At 39.2% G+C, this 20,102-nt stretch overlaps 1 protein-coding gene and 1 long non-coding RNA gene across 2 annotated transcripts in view; one reads left to right on the top strand and one right to left on the bottom strand.

Annotated features, from left to right (window-relative positions):
* Positions 1-5,775, bottom strand: part of LOC135217134 (uncharacterized) — a 196,266-nt gene extending 190,491 nt beyond the window's left edge. The window contains exon 1 of the long non-coding RNA XR_010315057.1: positions 5,385-5,775. This is a non-coding gene — a long non-coding RNA (uncharacterized LOC135217134). The remainder of the gene's footprint in view (positions 1-5,384) is intronic.
* A 12,137-nt stretch (positions 5,776-17,912) lies between these two features.
* LOC135217675 (uncharacterized) lies at positions 17,913-18,911 on the top strand. The gene has a single exon (XM_064253644.1). The coding sequence runs from the start codon at positions 17,913-17,915 to the stop codon at positions 18,909-18,911; it is 999 nt and encodes a 332-aa protein (XP_064109714.1).
* The last annotated feature ends 1,191 nt before the right edge of the window (positions 18,912-20,102 follow it).

Raw genomic sequence — 20,102 nt, 5'->3', positions numbered from 1 at the left:
GACTACTAGTTACGTCGTGGAAACTGTATCTAATTACATAGCAGTTTGATGGTATTCATAAAATATCAGCTGGATGTAAAGGCTATAATAAACACACACACACACACACACATATATATATAGATTATATAGACGTATAGATATCTATATATATGTGTGTGTGTGTGTGTGTGTGTGTGTGTGTGTGTGTAACCGACATGCTTTATGCACATACAAGAAAGACAGTTTATTGGAAGATTTCTCACTAATATCCTCAAAATTGAAAATGTAAGATCAATCCATGGAGTCGAGATGTATATAGGGTACATCACAGAGTAAGCTCTGTTAACTGTTAAACGTTCAGTCTTTTGAATAACTCCTTTATTCTAAGCCAGGAAGGCTACCATATTACCCGAAGATCTCCGAAGTCTAATGTTTATTCAGATGGATTACCGACAGTATTCACTAGATTAGCATACCTATTATGTATTTGATCTTACAGTGGCAGTAACTATAAAAACTTATAAAATCGAAAAGCTAGATTCATGAAATAATTTCTTTAAGCCTTTAAATGTACGTTATTGCACAACCATAGCACGAATTCCCCACTTCCAAAGGAAGTGAGTTAGTTAAATCATTCTTTCCTCAGCCCCCGGCGTTTCACCCATAAAAGCGTGGCTCCACAAGGCGCTACTTTTCGGTTTCTAAGTATTATATTTAAATAAACAAGCGATAAGGTTGGCAGCCCCATGCCCACTGCCCATCTACCCCCCAACAGGACGGACGAGTAGTCGCTCCCCCGCGGCTGACGGTGAGGTTTCTCGCTCTTGACAGACAATTAATTTTCTGGCACTTACCAGCTCAAGGAGGTGGATCCAAGTATCGCCTCCGAGAACGCCTCTTCCAGAAAAGCATCGCAAGTAATACTTACTGGTGATACAAACGCTACTGGTGGATACACTTACACTCCCTTTACGCAATTCGAATACAATGGAAACATAGCCTATTTCAACAACACGATGAAAGCTTCGTTCATGTGAGAAACATTGACTAATTTACTATAATGGTAAGCCACCGCCCGAACTGAACTTTTTTTTTTTTTTTTCCTTGTTCTGCTGAATCATATCACGGTTTCTTACACTTGCTGTCATAGGCAGAGATTGATGATATACGTCTTGCTCTCTTCATTTCCTCACGGTTAATGCAGTGAAAAAGCATTTACTGGTATCGTTATCTTGCAGTCTTTTACTTGCTGAGCTCATCTGGCGCACAATGAACACAGACCAGTTTTGGATATCGATGACACTTGCAAAAAAAAAAAAAAAAAAAAAAAAAATAGATGAATAAAAAATACAATAGAACACTGTGATAAAAACAGATGCTTGCCACATCACTGCTCCCAATGAGCATGGAGCACCTGACAAAAAGTCATAACTGTGTATAATTAGTAGTTTCCCCTTAACGGGAGCGACAAACTAGAGAGAGAGAGAGAGAGAGAGAGAGAGATCACTGCAATAGTAGCATTAAATCAACAACAACGGAAGAGTATGTATAATCCTTAACGTTGTTGGCATCTAACTAACGATTGGGATATGTTACAAGTGCTCCGTAAAGTGGATTTCATAAAGGCTTACAACATTTACCTTACCGGTCATATAGTTAAATGACAGGTAAGCTACATCACAAAAAAATTAATAACGCACACAATACTCAGAAGAATACGTAAGAAAAAGGGTAAAACCGAGTCGTGTTAGACTAAATTATACATCACATTTTGTCACTTACAATTTTGTCACGTGACTTTCTTTTTTTATTCAAAAATATTAGGCCACAAATATCGTTTAATATCGAATTCACTATATATATTGTGATTACTTCTCACATAAGAGGGATTATAGGTGATAAAGAGTTTCTGTGCCGGCATAATTCTTCTTGGATTTAGTACCCCAAAGATATAGGGAATTCGATATATTTGTGGCTTGATATTTGCGATATATATATATATATATATATATATATATATATATATATATGTGTGTGTGTGTGTGTGTGTGTGTGTGTGTGTGTGCGCGCGTGCGTGCGTGTGTGTGTGTGTGTTACAATGATTATGTCAAATCCAGGGATTTCACAAAAAACTTGGGAATTTGTGAATGAGCAACTGCTCAGGAACACTTGATCCCCATGGGCTTGTACTACACAGTAAAACAATGTGTTTAGTACTAGCCCTAGGGGTCTAATGTATTTCACTGTGTTTATATAGTACTAGACGCGAGGGGATCAAATGTCCTTAAGTGAAATATCCGTAAGCGCAACTGATCCCCACGGGCTAGTACTGCACACGACTAAACAGTTTAGATGAAGCACTCTCTCACCGGGATTGGTACTAGCTAGCCCTTGAGGATCAAATGTTCCTAAGCGAATTGGCCATTTCACACACACAAACACACAAACAAATACACACACATATATATATATTAATATATATATATATATATATAAAGCCTATTAATACGCGAGCTGTATATACGTTAACATCAGGATTTGGTAACCAACGGGGGAATTACGAAAATGGACTGTTGAACTGTAAAAATGGCCACTTATCTACCATTTCTGTAGAGAAAAACCACCAGTTTCAAAAAATAAATTAATTAATTAAAATTTAAAAAATCGATAGAGGTCATTATTCCGACGTCCCGCTGAAATATTTGTTTTCAAATAATGTCATAATCTATTCATTTATATCTGGCATTGTAACATCAATGCTTATCAATGCCGGAAATAAAGTGAAAAGCCAATGGCAACTCCTAGAAGACGTGAAAATCAAGGACCATGAAATCGAGTCTATGACCCGCGGAAGGATGAAATTTGGAGAAATTTTGATCTCTACAAAAACATGCACGCAATAGTTCTTACTTTTAAAACTATCCTTCACTTCATTTGTTTTCTGTGATAAAGGCAAAAACATTTATCTAATTTCGCGAGTTTTCAACAATATTGACTACAAGCGTAATTTTATAATGCTGCAAGATTTACCGAGGTAAACAAAGTAAACAGCAAAATGCTTGTGGTGATTTTTAACCTTACCCAACCGCAATACCTGCCTTATATTCGATAGTCTACGTTCCTAAATAAATCTTTCAGTTTTTTATATAAAAGCTTCAACTCACACAGATATATATGAGAAAAATCCCTTCATAAATAACGAAAATAATTAAGCCAGTTTTGATTACAAATGAACGACTTGAAAAACTAAAAGTTAAACAAAAGTTAAATCAATAGTACTTAAAAAAAAATCAGACCTTCACAAATAGATCAGTAAAGACACCAATCACCATCGTCATTCGTCATCCCGATTCTCGTTTATTATTATTATTATTATTATTATTATTATTATTATTATTATTATTATTATTATTATTATTCAAGCGGTCAAAAAATAAGTGTTTGAATGAATAATCTCTGCTCTCACAATAGGTTAACCAGCTCATGTGTAGAGCATCTACCACAAAAATTGAGACTGAGAAGAATAGAATACAGCCAGCTGACAAAACACGTAAGGGAGAGAAATGGGAAAAAAATAAATTACGGTCAGAAGAAGCAAAATCTCCCTCTTCGTAATCATAGGCTAACCACTGTAGACCCTTACCAGCATATACAATTCAGGAAATGACACGTCATACGTATACAATCATTCCATGCCATTACGCAGTATCACTCATGATTTATGTAAATGGAAAGACTTCCAGATTACGAAAACAAAGATATACATACACCATATAATTGTCTTCAATGGGAGATCATCACGTCTTGGGAGCCTTGGTTACTGATGACTGTTAACTTAAGCCTAAAGAACCCTAAAGACCTTAACATCAGGATCCCAGCATGATCCCCAAGAATCAACGCTTAATTGAGGAAGGCTGTCTTAGGGCCTTCCAATGGGTAATACTGCATGGGTGGAGCCGTTCAAAATGCTCTTTACATGTATCTTATGCGAACACGTCAAAGGAATATAAACCCACACTTGTTCTCGTGAAATGCAATGTACGTATAATTTCATCAAGGGCAATGAGGTATCAAAATCTTTCTCTACTTCTTGCACAGCCTTTTGGTACCATATTGCCTGTTTATTCATAAAACTTCAGGGGAAAGGTACCCACGGTTGAGCCTGCATACCAGGCAAATTGATCGAACAAATTATTACCATCAACATTGCTGAAGTTATGTACACAGTCCCTTCGTGACGAGTTCTCTTTATATAGCATATCATGCGCTGGACATAAAGAGGCCATGCAGACTGATCAACGTATGTACGGCTTTGATCTGGCTGGAACATGCATTCAGCAGATAAACGGCCTACAATGTTTCCCCTTAAAAATCGCCTCTAACGAATCTCCCAACAAATGAACTAAACTAAGCTGGATAGACACGTTCGTCTGCCAGAGAAAAACTTCACGAATCGCTCTGGCATGTCATTCATATTGCAAATGATCAACCAACTTATTCCAGATCAACAATATACTGGTGTTGTTTGCCAAAGGGTTCTGTGTTTTATTCAAAAGGTTAGTACTAACTGGTTGCATTAAAAAAAAATTTTTCTCAAGGTTTGTTACGTAGGCCTATCGAAATTTCAAATTAAAATTATTCTAATCAGCTGGCTTTAAATTTCTCATGAAATATGCCATCACCCGGGTTACGTTTTAAACAGAAATCAATAATCAAAGTTAGCTGAAATGTAAAAATTTTCCATCATAAATACAGATCATACTTCTGCAGCAACGAACCTTCCTCATTATAGCTAGCTATTACATAATATATTTGCTTATTTTCTTATACTAGTTTGCGAAGGGTCGTAAAGTGAAAATGGGTTGGGGGAGGGTTCCGTATATTTTAATATTTACATACTTTAATTTTTTGAGACTGTTCCAATAATGACTAGCTACAAGCTTATTTATTTTCATTCAAAAATGACAAAAGCCAAAGTCCATCGGGAAGGATCAGAACCTTTTAAGGCTTAAGGTTACGGCAAATTCACTGCCACTACAATTTACCCTTGTATTATTCCCGGGCAGTGCGGGGTACCTCTGCTATACAGTCTTGTAAAGGACGGCTGTCTTTGCTTTTGTTCAGGTCAAAGCAGAAAAGGCAACGAAAGACGCATCAAGGATTGCCGACACCTGTCATATTCTAACCTGCCTTACAGATAATACATCTATAAAATGCATCCTGTGTCCAGGACGACGATAAAACCAGCAATGTAACGATAATAACGTCGAACTATTCCACGGACTCAGCAAGAGGACGAGGACACGGGTAGTCCAGCATGACCGCAGGCTACACAACGCCTTATAAGCACCAAACTTGAATTCATAACTTGGGCAAGGTAGCAGTACACAAGTAATACTCACTGAAATTTCATTCTCCGGTCCCAGTGCAAGTGTCTCCTTCCATTAACTAAACCTGGCTTGTGATCACTGTCACTGAAATTCAAATTTAAATCACTTTCTATGTTATTATTAGGAAACTACTATATTTTTTTCCACGTAGATCACTGAAATAATCTGTATATAATTCACTTTTAATGCATTTACACTTCTCCTCGGAACGAACATGCGAAATGAATCCTGTGAAGCTGTAGACTTTCAGTGACAAAACGTATTCCAAGCACTTGCAAAAGACAAACACGAGGGAAAAACGGGTGGAAAGAGAAACGAAATAGACTTGAAGCCGAGGCGGGGACCTTCCGCGACCATCCCACCTCACCACTTCTCGCCCAGCAACTGGCGAACATTAAACGAGGGAGTCTCGGGTTCACAGATTCAGACCTCTCTGACCAAAGGCCCGGGCCGGGCTTGGTGGGGCCCCTAGGGGAGTCATCAGACTCCAGACGCGAAGACTTTCATCTCCCGCACAGCTTCTTCTCCTTAACTTATTTTTGTCTCTAATATGATCGTCTTCCAAGCTCTTAATTACGGCAGAACAATCCCGGCTTGTTCATCTTCAAAAGTAAGCAATAGTACTAGTAAAGACGCGGGTAAAACAACAGAATTAAATAGTAACAAAGCACTAATGCGTCTCTAAAGAATGATGAGGATATGACGTTAATTGTACTTTACTGAGCAACACAAAAGGTCAAAAGGAAAAAAAGAAGTCCCATCTACAAAGGTTCGCTATTTCTTCCCCGATCCCATAATGGGATTGCCATGAATAATCTCCGTGAATGCTACTCGTTTAACGTCGTGGACCTTGTCGAAAGGCAAATTTCTAAAAATTCGACTGCATTGTACACCAGATGCCCTTGAAGCTAAGCGTGGTTTGAGAGTAACATTCCAACTTCTAGTAAACCCATGTTTTCGAGTTAGGTCTACAAGACCGGCAAAGATCAGAATGCGGATATTAAGTATATTCAGATTGTGTCTAGGCCATGTATATTTATTCAAAAGTGTATATGTAAATACACAAAAAAGAATATATATATATATATATATATATATATATATATATATATATATATATATGGATGGTGTGTGTTTGTCTGATTTACGCGAGTGTTGGTGTGCTGCTCATCTGATAAATAAATAAAAAATTAGTCATTACTGAAGTATTGTACTGAGGTATTTTTATGTGACGATAAGAAAAATTACAATAGCGTCGATAAGGAGAGCTGGATTAGGAAGAGTAAGGATCAGTGGTGCATTTAGAGTTATTATTATTATTATTATTATTATTATTATTATTATTATTATTATTATTATTATTATAACCCATGCTGAAAACCTGTTTGGAAAAGCAGAATGTTCTAGGCTAAGGGTTCCAGTAGGGATGCAACCCTGTACGGAAAAACTCGCTGTTTAGTAAAATTAAAATTACAAGAGAAATAATAAAGAATGAGAGATAAGATAAAGAGTGAAGCAAAATAGATAGGAAAATTAATAAATATGTAAAGTTCGACTAGTGTCAGTCGACTCAACAAAAAGTTCTTGCACCAAGGTTACACTGACGTTCCCACGATCGTTCCATGATTTGGCCTTAACAGGCCAAATATACTATTATAAAATATACTACTATAGAAAAAAAGGCAAGACTGTCAAATAAATTGAACATCTAGGCGGTAGAAGGTACAATAGTTTAAGACATGAATGCCAAGGCTGCTCAAAATTATGGAATATGTTACATGGCACGCGCAATAAAGTAAGTGAACTTGGTGCAAGAAACAAATAGCAAGATCAAGAATAAGGTTAATAGAACTCAAGTGTCTGTTCAATTAATTCTAGTTAAGGTGTGTGCTGATAACAAGCAGGAGGACAAATATTAAGAGCATGACTGAATAAACTAATGAAAACATTTCCTCAGTATGGACAGGTATCAGAAGTCTTCAAAGCTTTCTCAGTATACAGATTTTTTTACGCTGTTACATATATCCCGAACATGTTTCTCAAGAGCAGTTAATATGCAGTCAAAACGACACCAGAAAAGTTAAATGAGTTGCAAGCAGTTAAATAAACAGTACCGATAAAAAAAAAAAAAAAAAATTTGGGCTGGGGATATTTCCCATGGCGAACAAGTTAATTGCAAATAACATCGCATGAGATTCAAATGCCCAATGTCATAAGACTTATTTAAGGAAACGCTCCAGTGAATCTGTGACGCACGAACCCTCAGCCTACTTGCTTCAGAATGTGGGCTCGTAGAAACATGCCAGGGTCACTTTGAGCTTCTCCTAGAGCAAGTGGTAAAACACCTTCGTCGTCAGGAGAAAAATCAACGTATTCTTGCTTAAGTTAGCGAATGCAATCAATATAAGATCTTTATTGCAACGATTTGAATTTTAGTTTTTCTTCAACAGAATTTTTATGATGAAAAATGTTGGTGAAAATATCTCTATAATTCTGATACTGACACCTTGCTCTCTCTGTTTCACATAATACTTTCGAAGCAATGCAACCACCACTATTTATCTGCTTAGGCTATTCAAAAAATCCATCGAGAAAAAAAACTTTCTTCGAACCGCTTTCCCTTGAAGTAAATTACTTCTAAATACATGCTAGTCCTAGCGACTACAGAGACCATTAACGCTGCGATACCCTCTTCTTTTGTTTCCAAGGTTCTGTGGCCTTTATCTCATCTATCCAGTTACACAAAACAAATGTTCTCTCCCTCTTCGGTGAAGCTCATTTTGGGGTCCGCCCATCTGTGTTCCATTTCGCAAAATACAATAAATAACCGTTATACGTATTTTCGAGTAATCACAAACCTCAGCGATTTGTGTAATAATAGGATCCGAGTCTTGCAAGTGAACTGAGAACAGAATGAAAATGCTTTGGTTTCTTTAGAAGAGATCAATTGCCGAGAAAAGACTGACAAAGATAATCTTCATATTTTTCCGCTCATGCTTTTGTTATCGTGAATACGAGCGAAGAAAATTCTATGTCGATTCAAGATAAGCTGACTGTAGAGCTTATTCTGAGAACTGAATCAGCCTTGCCACTGGTATGGAATTTAGCGAAATTGCTGAAATTCCAACAAGGAAGTCGTAAGAAAGTCATGCAGTCCTCCGTCCCTGTTCGTTTGTTTGCGTTACGTATTTTTCTTCTTATTTTGTGATGCGTGGTATGGGCCAAGGAAACGTCATTACCTATAACCAAGGTTTTATTTTTTTTGTTTTTTTTTTTTTTTTTTTTTTTATTTTTTTTTTTTTTTTTTTTTTTTTTTTTTTTTTTTTTTGTTTTTTTTTTTTTTTTTTTTTTTTTTTTTTTTTTTTTTTTTTTTTTTTTTTTTTTTTTTTTTTTTTTTTTTTTTTATTTTTTTTTTTTTTTTTTTTTTTTTTTTTTTTGTTTTTTTTTTTTTTTTTTTTTTTTGTCCGCCCCCCCCGGCCCCTTTTTTTTCTATTACATTGTCAGATTTCGCAATTTCTTTGTATTTTTTATTCATTGCCACTTTTCCCTCTACATATTCCCGTCATGGTCATCTGTTATACAGTTGTAATCATATAAAATATATATGGTTCAATTGTTCTAACTTGCATTCTTTTCAGAGCCATGGCCGATAGTCACCAAGAGACAAAGAGAATCATACGAGAAGAAAGGTATCTCGATACACATTACCCTCCTCCTACACAAAGTCAGTAAAGAAAAAAGAAAAATAAAAAGATCTGAAGGAGACGGAGACAGAGATTCGGGTGAGTTTCCGGGGCATTAACAAACACGCAAACTCACTCGATGACAGACGCACTATATACTCGAATACCCGAGTCCTTCTCCCACCGGAGGCAGGCGACATCGGCCGAGGTTTATAGAAGCTTTGCATGTCAACCTCGATTCCTGACGGGGAGTCCATCTCAGAAGTCCAATTCCGACATGGAATGGAATTTCGGAAAATAACAGTACGAGGCCCCGTTAATCTTTCCTCTGGAATGTCTAATAAACGAATTTTATTTCTCCTCGGACCTTCCTCGGGGCAAACGGAACATGCGACATTTCCCTTTCTCGACAAAAATGCGTGGACTGAGACGATGCGCATTACTGAGGAAGGAGGAGCTCTTTCGTGAGGACGGTCATCTGCTAATAGGATCAGTCGAGGTCACTGAGAAAATCAGGTCCATAAGAGAAGAGGACCATCGAATAAAAATGAAAAATACAACGATTACGTTTGTTGTCTTTCGTTCCTGATAATGGACGTGCTAGCTGATGACCTGCACGAAGTTTAATTCACTTAGGCAGACTGAAAGGTGAATACGGATATTCTTCAATGAACTGAAAGTTCTGAGGTTACATGTATACGTATCCACATGTTTACCAACATGTATTATGATTATTTTTCCGAGCGACGGCAAACCACGTTTACTCCGTACTTCCCATTTCGGTTGGCATACATAAATACATACATGCATACATACATACATACATACTTATATAGATGCATGCATAAATTCGCGAATAAAGACAGCAACCAAAGAGAGGATGTCGTCAACCTTGCATATGAATAGAAACATGAATTCCCGTCAATAAATGGTCAGCGCTCGGAATATTTATCAAGCTGCTGCATCCGATTATTGCCTGCAGTTGAGGGAGGCGAGAAGGAAAGGGTCATTCCAACCTCGTCCTTCAGGCCTTTCCTTTGTCTCGAGCAACAATGGCAACAGTTTTCTTGGTCATTAAAATATAAACGTTCGAATGAAAGCATTATTTAAAATAAAAGATGATTATTATTTTTTTTTCCTATCACAGACATCCTATTCGACTAGGTGGTATTTATAGGATGGGGTTTTTAGGAGTCCATCAGTTCTCTCACTGTGTGTGCTGTATCTACTCGCACCCTTTTCTGCATGAGTCCTGGAGTTCCTTCAGCCTCTAGTTTTTCTAGATTCCTTTTCAGGGCTCCTGGGATCGTGCCTAGTGTTCCTATGACTCTGGGTACAATTTCCACTGGCATATCCCATATCCTTCTTATTTCTATTTTTTCAGGTCTTAATACTTATCCATTTTTTCCCTTTCTTTCTCTTCTACTCTGGTTTCCCATGGTATTGCAACATCAATGAGTGATACTTTCTTCTTGATTTTGTCAATCAACGTCACGTCTGGTCTATTGGCACGTATCACCCTATCTGTTCTGATACCATAGTCCCAGAGGATCTTTGCGTGATCGTTTTCTATCACTCCCTCAGGTTGGTGCTCGTACCACTTATTACTGCAAGGTAGCTGATGTTTCTTGCACAGGCTCCTTATTATTATTATTATTATTATTATTATTATTATTATTATTATTATTATTATTATTATTATTATTATTATTATTATTATTTTATTACGTGCAACTGAAACCTCAAAGGTTTACGAACCCTAAAACAACTCTCCTTGTATTTTATCTATTTATTTCTTAATTTGTTCAATTATTTCTTGTTTCTCTAACTGGACCCTTCTTTCTGTATTTCGTATAACCTTCTGTTACTTCTTTCTAGAGAATCCATATTCTTTGGAAGCTTGACTTTCAAGTCACTGGCCCTGTGGGCTTCTTCCATATGAATAGGATTCATCTACCTAATAATAATAATCATATTATTATTATTATTATTATATTTTATTATTATTATTATTATATTATTATTATTATTATTATTATTATTATAAATATTTTTATTCTTATTAGGCTGCAGTTGATTCATGTAATCAGAAGCAACTTTCTTTAACGATTATGATACGACGCCTGAAAAAGTGGAACAAACCTCCTAGCGTAAATATTGTTTAATGACCTTTTAAAATCTGTGACTGAATCAGGCACCTTCCACTGTTACTGTATCTCTCCTACTTCCTACCCATCCTTCTACTCCTCGCCCCCTTTAGATGCGCTAGTTATTACTGAACTGCTGGAAGTAATGATAAAAGATTTTCCACTGTAAGACGAAACCTGATACTCTGATCTAGTATGTTACAGAAGGAAAGAAAGAGAGACAATAGCATGGGGGCCTCCTCCAACCAAATTTTTAACAACTTCCAAAGATGCAACTCTCCTCTGCTCTTCCATTCAGATATACTATATACCTACTGCTTCTCTTATCTAAGAATGTAAAAGTGATGAGTATCTTCAAGCAAAGAGTTATTCCGTCATCAAATTCCTCTTAGGTATAAGGGGATGCACACGAAAAGAGTAACGACGATATATATAAAGGCACAGAATACTTGGCCGACGCAACACAATATGATAATGAAATTGTTTGAGCAGATGGAGGATAAGCAAAAATGCACGGTGGATACATGTTGTGATTCTATAGACCAATCGTGTCAGGGTACAGGACATCACATCCAACAAAGCAACTACAGATATTCTCGCGTTGTACAAGACAACCTGTATCAAGCAGTATATGCACGCATATATACTGTAATATCAGATATGACAAAATTTTGAGAGAATTAAAGAAACAATACTCAAAGTTGTTTCAAGCGACAGCTGGTGTTGAGTGTTATAGCTGCTATGAAACCATTTTGAGGGAGAAATTACTTAATTAGGCGATAGGCTACCGTAGTTTCTAAAAAAACAAATCTTTTTGTGAATCGTTAGAAAAATCAATGAAACTTCAGCTCACATCCCCAAACAGTGACAAAAAAAAGAAGAAGAAAAAAAAAATAATTTGTTGACTTAATAAGGTAGAAACTGAAAAGTAAGTTCAGCGGATATTATATTATATACGGACGAAGGCCACTAACCTTATGGAGAAGCTAAATGAAACTTCAGACGATGCTGAGATTACAAAGGAACTCGTGCTCTCCACATAGTTCATTAACTAAGGAAAGCCTATTCTTCCCATTTCGTAATGAAATCGAATGGGTTATATCAATAAATTTCGGCTTAAAAACTATTTGCTTAACGGTTTCAAATCTTAACCAAACCACCCAACATAAATTACTACGGCACATCGAGTATTACTGCTTATGGCATAAGTACGTACAACGCTAATAACTCAACTATAGGTCTCTCCCGCCACACTGCAAAGAACACAGATATGCACACAGATCACGATTCCTTGCCGCGTTCCTTTTCGACTTGAAGTAAGCTCATTCCAAATGACCACTGATATCTTTCGTCACTCAATTTCTCTATTCTGATACTATCATCCGTTCAGAGTGTCAAGCGTTGTGGACGAGACACTCCTTACCTGTTTATGGCTTCAGCGTTCTGATAATTATTTTACACCTGCAGGCCAAGGCTTTAGAGCTCCACAGTGGTTGTTACCTAGGCTCACACATACTACTTAGAATTTAGGGACTGCCCTTCAAGTGTCGTCTGTTCTTTCTAAAACAATAGTTGTAGCTGGGCCTTGATTGGTACCTTTTGCGTTAGGCAGGCCCTAGTTAGTCTTTCATGGTTCGCAGAAAAGCTGTTGCATGGCCCAGGATCATTTTATGACATGAGTAAGTAAAATCTTATTAGCAGAGGGCATTAAAGACGAATGATGCAAACCCAACATACAAAAAACCATAGTAACACATACGGAATCTCCATCAAATAAACAGAGATATAGACCAGAGTGTTTACATCGTCAGATAGGATTAATGACTTTCTGAACGAAAATGGCAAACGCCGTTTTCGACGCCCTGAGGGAACACCTAACCAAATGTAGCCTAACGCGTGAACGACACACACACACACACACGTTTATTGATCTTGGTGTAACGTGAAATAACATTTATCAGCTGACTGACTGGCCTTTAGCAATCGATACAAGTTGTCGCTTGACATTTCCTAAAACTACATGAGATATTATTTGAGATCGTGAGTGTTTTTCAAACCCACGGTGACAAAGTGATGAAGTATTGCTAGAAGAATTCGTCGAAGCACTATGATCATCGACGTGGAAACCCCAAGAGTTTTATAGGAATAAAAACAATTGCCTTATCAGTTCGATCTTGTTTAAGTACGCATTATATATAAACGTTTCTGATTCCCAAGTGCTATTGGAGCTCTCTTTCGTTCCGGTTTTTCATAACGCTGAAAAAAAAGGTAAACAAAAGGCTACGTATTGAGGAGAGAGTGAAGTCAAAGGACGTGCGTGAGTCTAGGCTATTTAGACATGAACAGGACCTCTCCTGGTGTTGCCCTCGACGATGGATTCAGTATTAAGTACTTAGGTCTGGCTAAAACAAAGAAGAGAGTTGAAGGACGTACAGTATGTATAACTGCGAACCTAATCATTGTAAAAACTACATTTTAGTTGATTGTATAAGCAGCTTCATTATTAAAACACATTGGAAATATATAATTGTTTCTGGACATCAGAATGGTATATAAAAAAAATCTTCAATAATTCTGAGAGCATTTCACGTTGTCAGTCCTGATTTCTCGGATAACGACGAAAAGAGAACACTGAGAAAATGGACAGGGAATTACAGTATATTTATCAGGCTCATGTTATCTAAAAATACAAAAATAAAAACTTTCTGTAATTAAAGTATCAGGAAGAAAGAATGACTTAAGAACACTCTGCTTGCTTTATTCAAATCTATTCTGAAAATATCTAATGTAAATCTAGTTTTCCTTTTCTATTCAACTACACCGCAAAACAAATTTGCTTATAAAAACAATTATCATCAAAGTAGAAACATAGTCTACAAAATCAAATGCATCGAATATGGTTCATTTTATTTAACCCACAAGAGCAAGAAATTGCATTAAAAATCAACATAAATGCTCAGAAATGAACAAAAGAATTATGGTCTTTTTGTACACCTGAGACAAAAATCACACAAAACTGAATGGTCCCATGTTCGTATAACAAGATTAACTAATATATATATATATATATATATATATATATATATATATATATATATATATATATATATCCTAATAACTTCCGTAGAAGTTATAAGAACAATAATTATTGTATAATTGAGTTGTTTATGTGCACAGGAGATATCAAGTTAAGAAAGGAAAGGTGGTTATATATATATTATATATATATATATATACTATATATATATATTATACAATATATGAAACCACCTTTCTTAAACTGACCACATGGTACACATCAACTCAAAAATTTAATCATTATTACCCCTTGATTATTTCTATGGAAGGAGAATTGTCTAGGGACGCACAGTTCATTTATAAATGATTTCTCAATAGGGAGATTAGTAAGTCATGAAAGGACAACATTTGCTCAATGTGGCCACTATCCTGTCGAATTTACTTGCAGTACTTAATAATTCATCTAAATATTCTATTTTCAACGATACTTTTAAATCTGAATGTGTACGTTAGTTCTAGGATTAGCCACTTGACTATCGTTCATTCACCTATTCCATGCTACGTGAGAAAAATCTAAATTAAGCATGAAGCATCATGTTCTTCGTGTAATGCTAGACTGTCAAAAGAAATATGATATCATTTAACCAATAACTAACGAGCTAATTGACTAAAACACTTCAGATTTTTTTTTTTTTATCTAACAAAGCAACCAAAACACTAGTCCTACCTTGGATATTGGCGACTTTGACCATTTAAGCTATAGGTCTAACACACCCAACAATCTCCATTCACAAAGCCGAATGGACTTTCACTGAACACAGCACGAACAGATGTACTATAGTAATCAGTGATGTTCAATCACACAAACCACGAGGTTCCATACACCGAAGACTGCCCGATCAGAGCCACCGCTCCGCAGCCCACCTGGAGCCAGATACTCCCCGACTGAGAGGGAGCGAGTTTGGTTGGGAAAATGATAGAGGAACCACACAGGAGCTGCGTGAAGAACTAAGCTAATCAATATCTGTGCATTATTTGGGTCAACTTGTACCCCTTACAACGTCACTCGCTCTTTTTGGTTCGCTGGACACGAAAACCTCATTATATATATATATATATATATATATATATATATATAATATATATATATATATATACTATACATACATACACGTATATAAGCACAGCTGCAGCCATAGTTGAAAAACGAGAATACTACAAGCCAATGTGTCCCGATACGGAGATCAGTCCAGTAAAGGAAAGAAAAATTGAAATAAAGAATAAACTATAAAGGAGAAATGTAGAAGAATAGCAAAAAAGATAAAAAAAATTATTTTATGCAAATAAATTATGAAGTGGGGCTCATATCAGCCTACTCAGCAATAAAGCAATTAAACTTGTCATGGTACTGAACCACAAGTAATGAAAAGAAAGGTTGTTTTAATTAATTGTCTCTCCAGTACTACGTGGTGGATGGTATATTCTGGATGATCAAACTGATGAGAAATTATACATAGCAACATAATAATATGTACAAATTGCTATCTGAACAACTGACCTACAGATTAATAGCAAAATCAGGAATGATTTTTTTCTTTACTTTTTTTACAATTCCAAATGTTTGTCAGCTGGTGATGATCAAACAGCAATAAAATATTCTTAACATTACAGAATAAAGAATAAAAAATATTTCTTTGGAAAGAAAAGCCTCCCCAAATCTCGAACATAGAGTCAATAACATAAAGTGGCGATCTCCCTGCAGAGCGAGTGACCTAAGGAGGTCATACTGACACACCCGTGACCCGGGTCACCACTGCACCAAACAAGTACTATATAGAAGTGACGGACCACTAAGGGGGCCCATACACGGTCACTCCAAACGACAGTTAAGGCCGACCATACACCTTGGAAGAATAACGATTGTCTGAACGACTGTATGTATCGTTCGCAAAAACACTGTGTATGGGCTTATCTAAATGCAAAAGTGGGCGGAGCTTCGATCTCAGCGGGAATCTGTCACGACTATAAATACTCTGTTTTTTTCCATCTGTCCATCCGCCTTCCTGTGGTGTTTTTCGGTCCATGGTAAACAACTGCGTCCTGGGGCTTTAAATAGTTACGCTATGTTGTAAGATTTAGGTGGTAAATAAAAAGGTATCTGGGTGTAAATTTGCAACTGAAAAAGTGTTTTGTAATAAAGTTAACCTGTATGCGAATTTTATACCATTAATATTCGAAATAGCTTTTATTACCGTAAAACCCCAGAGGACGCAGTGTTTACCATGCGCAAAAACACCACAGGCGGGATGGACAGATGGAAAAAAAAACAGAGTTATAGGTTTGCTGGCTTTCCAGGACTTCAGTCTGTCTTTTATATCATAATACGCCATCGTCAAGTATGGGTTTTGTCTGCCGATATATCGCTATCGCGTGCGTCTCTCCTAGAGATTTTGTCTTCTTTAGACAAAATCTTTGTTCAGACTGAAAACGGTGTGGAAGATCGTTCATACTGTCTGAATAGTGTATGTGTGGGTATATACCGACAATCGTTCAGGTATGGGCCCCTTTAGATTGTTAAACTAGATGTTTGCAAGCCAGTTTGAGCGTGCATGTGGGTAGTTTGTACTGAAAGAATGGCCTGTGGTGTGAAATGATGGACTGACGTGATTATCGAAAAGCCTTCAGTACTGTGGTACTAACAACCTTTTACATTGTGTGTGGGGAGGCGTGAAGTATATTGTCAGTTTGGCCTAACATTTCGAGAGTGCGGTAGTGTCTGTGAACTAGCTAGTGATATTTAAAATATATATATATATATATATATATATATATATATATATATATATATAAAAACTATATAAATATATATATGAATGAATGTGGACATATAATTATGTGAAGCTTATATGATACACACTTTTGGTCAGCTGTTATTATTATGTCTTTATATGTAGTTCTCCAATTGAAAATAAATATTTGTTTTTGGTTTGAACCTTGTTTACTTACCTTCAAATATTCCTTCCGCAGCGAAGTCAGTATTGCTTTGGACGTTTCAGGTACTATAATTTTCCATAGGGATTGGGCAGAAATGATGGTAGTGAACTTTAATCCTGTAACTTCGTCCAGTTGCGACGAATCCCAGCGTGACTATCAACTTTTCATGGGCTGATATGGATTTTCTCACGTAGGTATCTTGTTTTTTTATGAAGGGTTTTATTATAGGAGAGCAATTCCAAAAAAGTCTCATGGTCCATTCTAAGATAATTAAACCAGTCGCCTTTCTCAAATAATAATTCTGACAAAATGTTTATGTAAGATAGCTTTTGTCTTTTCAACAATCAGTCTTTTGTCCATTTTTCTCGTTTGCGTTCTTTTTAGTTAACATCATTACCAACACACCAGCTATGCTCAGTGTCCACACAATCGCAAGCAGAACTGAGACTATACCTGCAGTTCTTCAGTCTTTCAGTTCACTCCAACTGACAGTTTGGAGTGAGCGTGTATGGTGCCCCTAAGATAGCACAGTTTTTGTTTTTTTCTCTCGTCCAATTAATGGGCTGTTTTATTACTGGTAATTTATTCATTGTTGTACAATATGTTTCGAAATAAAACATAACTGAAGTCTACAATAGGTGAAGTAAAAAAATAATGCATTCCAATCTGTATATACTAAATACTGGAAAGCGTCTAGTATGGCGTGCCTCACCTGCCCGTCCCAGGACCCCTGGCAGCCCTTGCCTGCCCATCCTGGGACATGTGGCAGAACTCGCCCGCCTGTCCCGGGACCTGTAGCAGGCCTCACCCGCCCGTCCCAGGACCCGTGGCGGCCCTCGCCTGCAACATGTCCCGGAACCCGTGGCAGACCTTGCCCTCCCATCCCAGGACCAGTGGCAGGCCTCACCAACAAGTCCCAGGACCAGTGGCAGCCCTCGCCCGCCCGTCCCAGGACCCATGGCGGCCGTCGCCTGCAACATGTCCTGGAACCCGTGGCAGACCTTGCCCTCCCATCCCAGGACCAGTGGCAGGCCTCACCAACAAGTCCCAGGACCAGTGGCAGCCCTCGCCCGCCCGTCCCAGGACCCATGGCGGCCGTCGCCTGCAACATGGGCCCGGAACCCCCGTGGCAGACCTTGACCTCCATCCCAGGGACCAGTGGCAGGCCTCACAACAAGTCCCCAGGACCAGTGGCATGCCCTAACTCGCCCGCCCGTCCCAGGAACCATGGCGGCCGTCGCCGCAACATGTCCCTGGAACCCGTGGCAGACCTTGCCCTCCCATCCCAGGACCAGTGGCAGGCCTCACCAACAAGTCCCAGGACCAGTGGCAGCCCTCGCCCGCCCGTCCCAGGACCCATGGCGGCCGTCGCCTGCAACATGTCCCGGAACCCGTGGCAGACCTTGCCCTCCCATCCCAGGACCAGTGGCAGGCCTCACCAACAAGTCCCAGGACCAGTGGCAGCCCTCGCCCGCCCGTCCCAGGACCCATGGCGGCCGTCGCCTGCAACATGTCCTGGAACCCGTGGCAGGCCTCGCACACCCGTCCCAGGATCCGTGGCAGGTCCCTGGCAGGCCTCGCCCGCCTGTCCTGGGACACGTGGCGGAACTCACCCGCCTGTCCTGGACCGTGGTGGGGCCTTGCTGCCCGTCCCAGGACCGGTGGCAGGCCTTGACCGTCTATCCCAGGACCCATGACGGCCCTCACCCACAACATGTCCCAGGACCAGTGGCTGGCCTCGCCCACCAGTCCCGGGACCAGTGGCAGACCTAGCCCACAATGTGTCCCGGGACACGTGGCGGGCCTTGCCTTCCCATCCTGGAACATGTGGCGGGCTCCCCCACCTGTCCTGGGACACATGGCAGGCCTCACACGCCCTTCCCGAGACCCGTGGCAGGCCACACCCGCCCATCCCGGGACCCGTGGTGGACATCGCCCGTCCGTCCCGGGACCCCTGGCTGGCCTTGCCCGCCCAACCTGGGACACGTGACGGACTTTGCCCGCCCATCCTGGGACCCATGGTGGACCTCGCCCACCCGTCCAAGGACCCATGGCGGGCCTTGCCCGCCAGTCCCAGCAGAGAGCAGCACCTATGTTTAGCCTTAGACCCAGAATATGCCACTGAATCCTTTAAATTCTCCTGGGGTTTCTCTGAATCCTCTGCTTCTTCTCCTGGTAACTCCATGAATCCTACTGAATCCTCTGCTTCTTCTCTGGGGCTTCTCTGAATCCTCTGCTTTTTCTCCTGGCACCTCCACGAATCCTACTGAATCCTCTCAATTCTCCTTGGGCTTCCCTGAATCCTCTGCTTCTTCTCCTGGCACTCCACGAATCCTACTGAATCCTCTCAATTTCTCCTCCCCCCTTGGGTTCCCTGAATCCTCTGCTTCTTCTCCTGGCACCTCCACGAATCCTACTGAATCCTCTCAATTCTTCTGGGGCTTCTCTGAATCCTCTCAATTCTTCTGGGGCTTCTCTGAATCCTCTGCTTCTTCTCCTGGTACCTCCTCGAATCCTACTGAATCCTTTCAATTCTCCTGGGGCTTCTCTGAATCCTCTGTAAGGAGGTAAGGAAGGGCTTCTCTTAATCCTCTGCTTCTTCTCCTGGCACTCCTCGAATTCTACTGAATCCTTTCAATTCTCCTGGGGCAGTTCCTGAATCCTCTCCTTCTTCTCCTGGCACTCCTCGAATCCTACTGAATCCTCTCAATTCTCCTGGGGCTTCTCTGAATCCTCTTCTTCTTCTCCTGGCACTCCTCGAATTCTACTGAATCCTCTCAATTCTCCTGGGGCTTCTCGAATCCTCTGTAAGGAGGTAAGGAGGGGCTTCTCTTAATCCTCTGCTTCTTCTCCTGGCACTCCTCGAATTCTACTGAATCCTCTTAATT

This window comes from Macrobrachium nipponense, chromosome 7, assembly GCF_015104395.2.
Source record: "Macrobrachium nipponense isolate FS-2020 chromosome 7, ASM1510439v2, whole genome shotgun sequence".
Classification (NCBI taxonomy): Eukaryota; Metazoa; Arthropoda; class Malacostraca; order Decapoda; family Palaemonidae; genus Macrobrachium; species Macrobrachium nipponense.
This window is presented reverse-complemented; position numbering and strand designations above follow the sequence as displayed.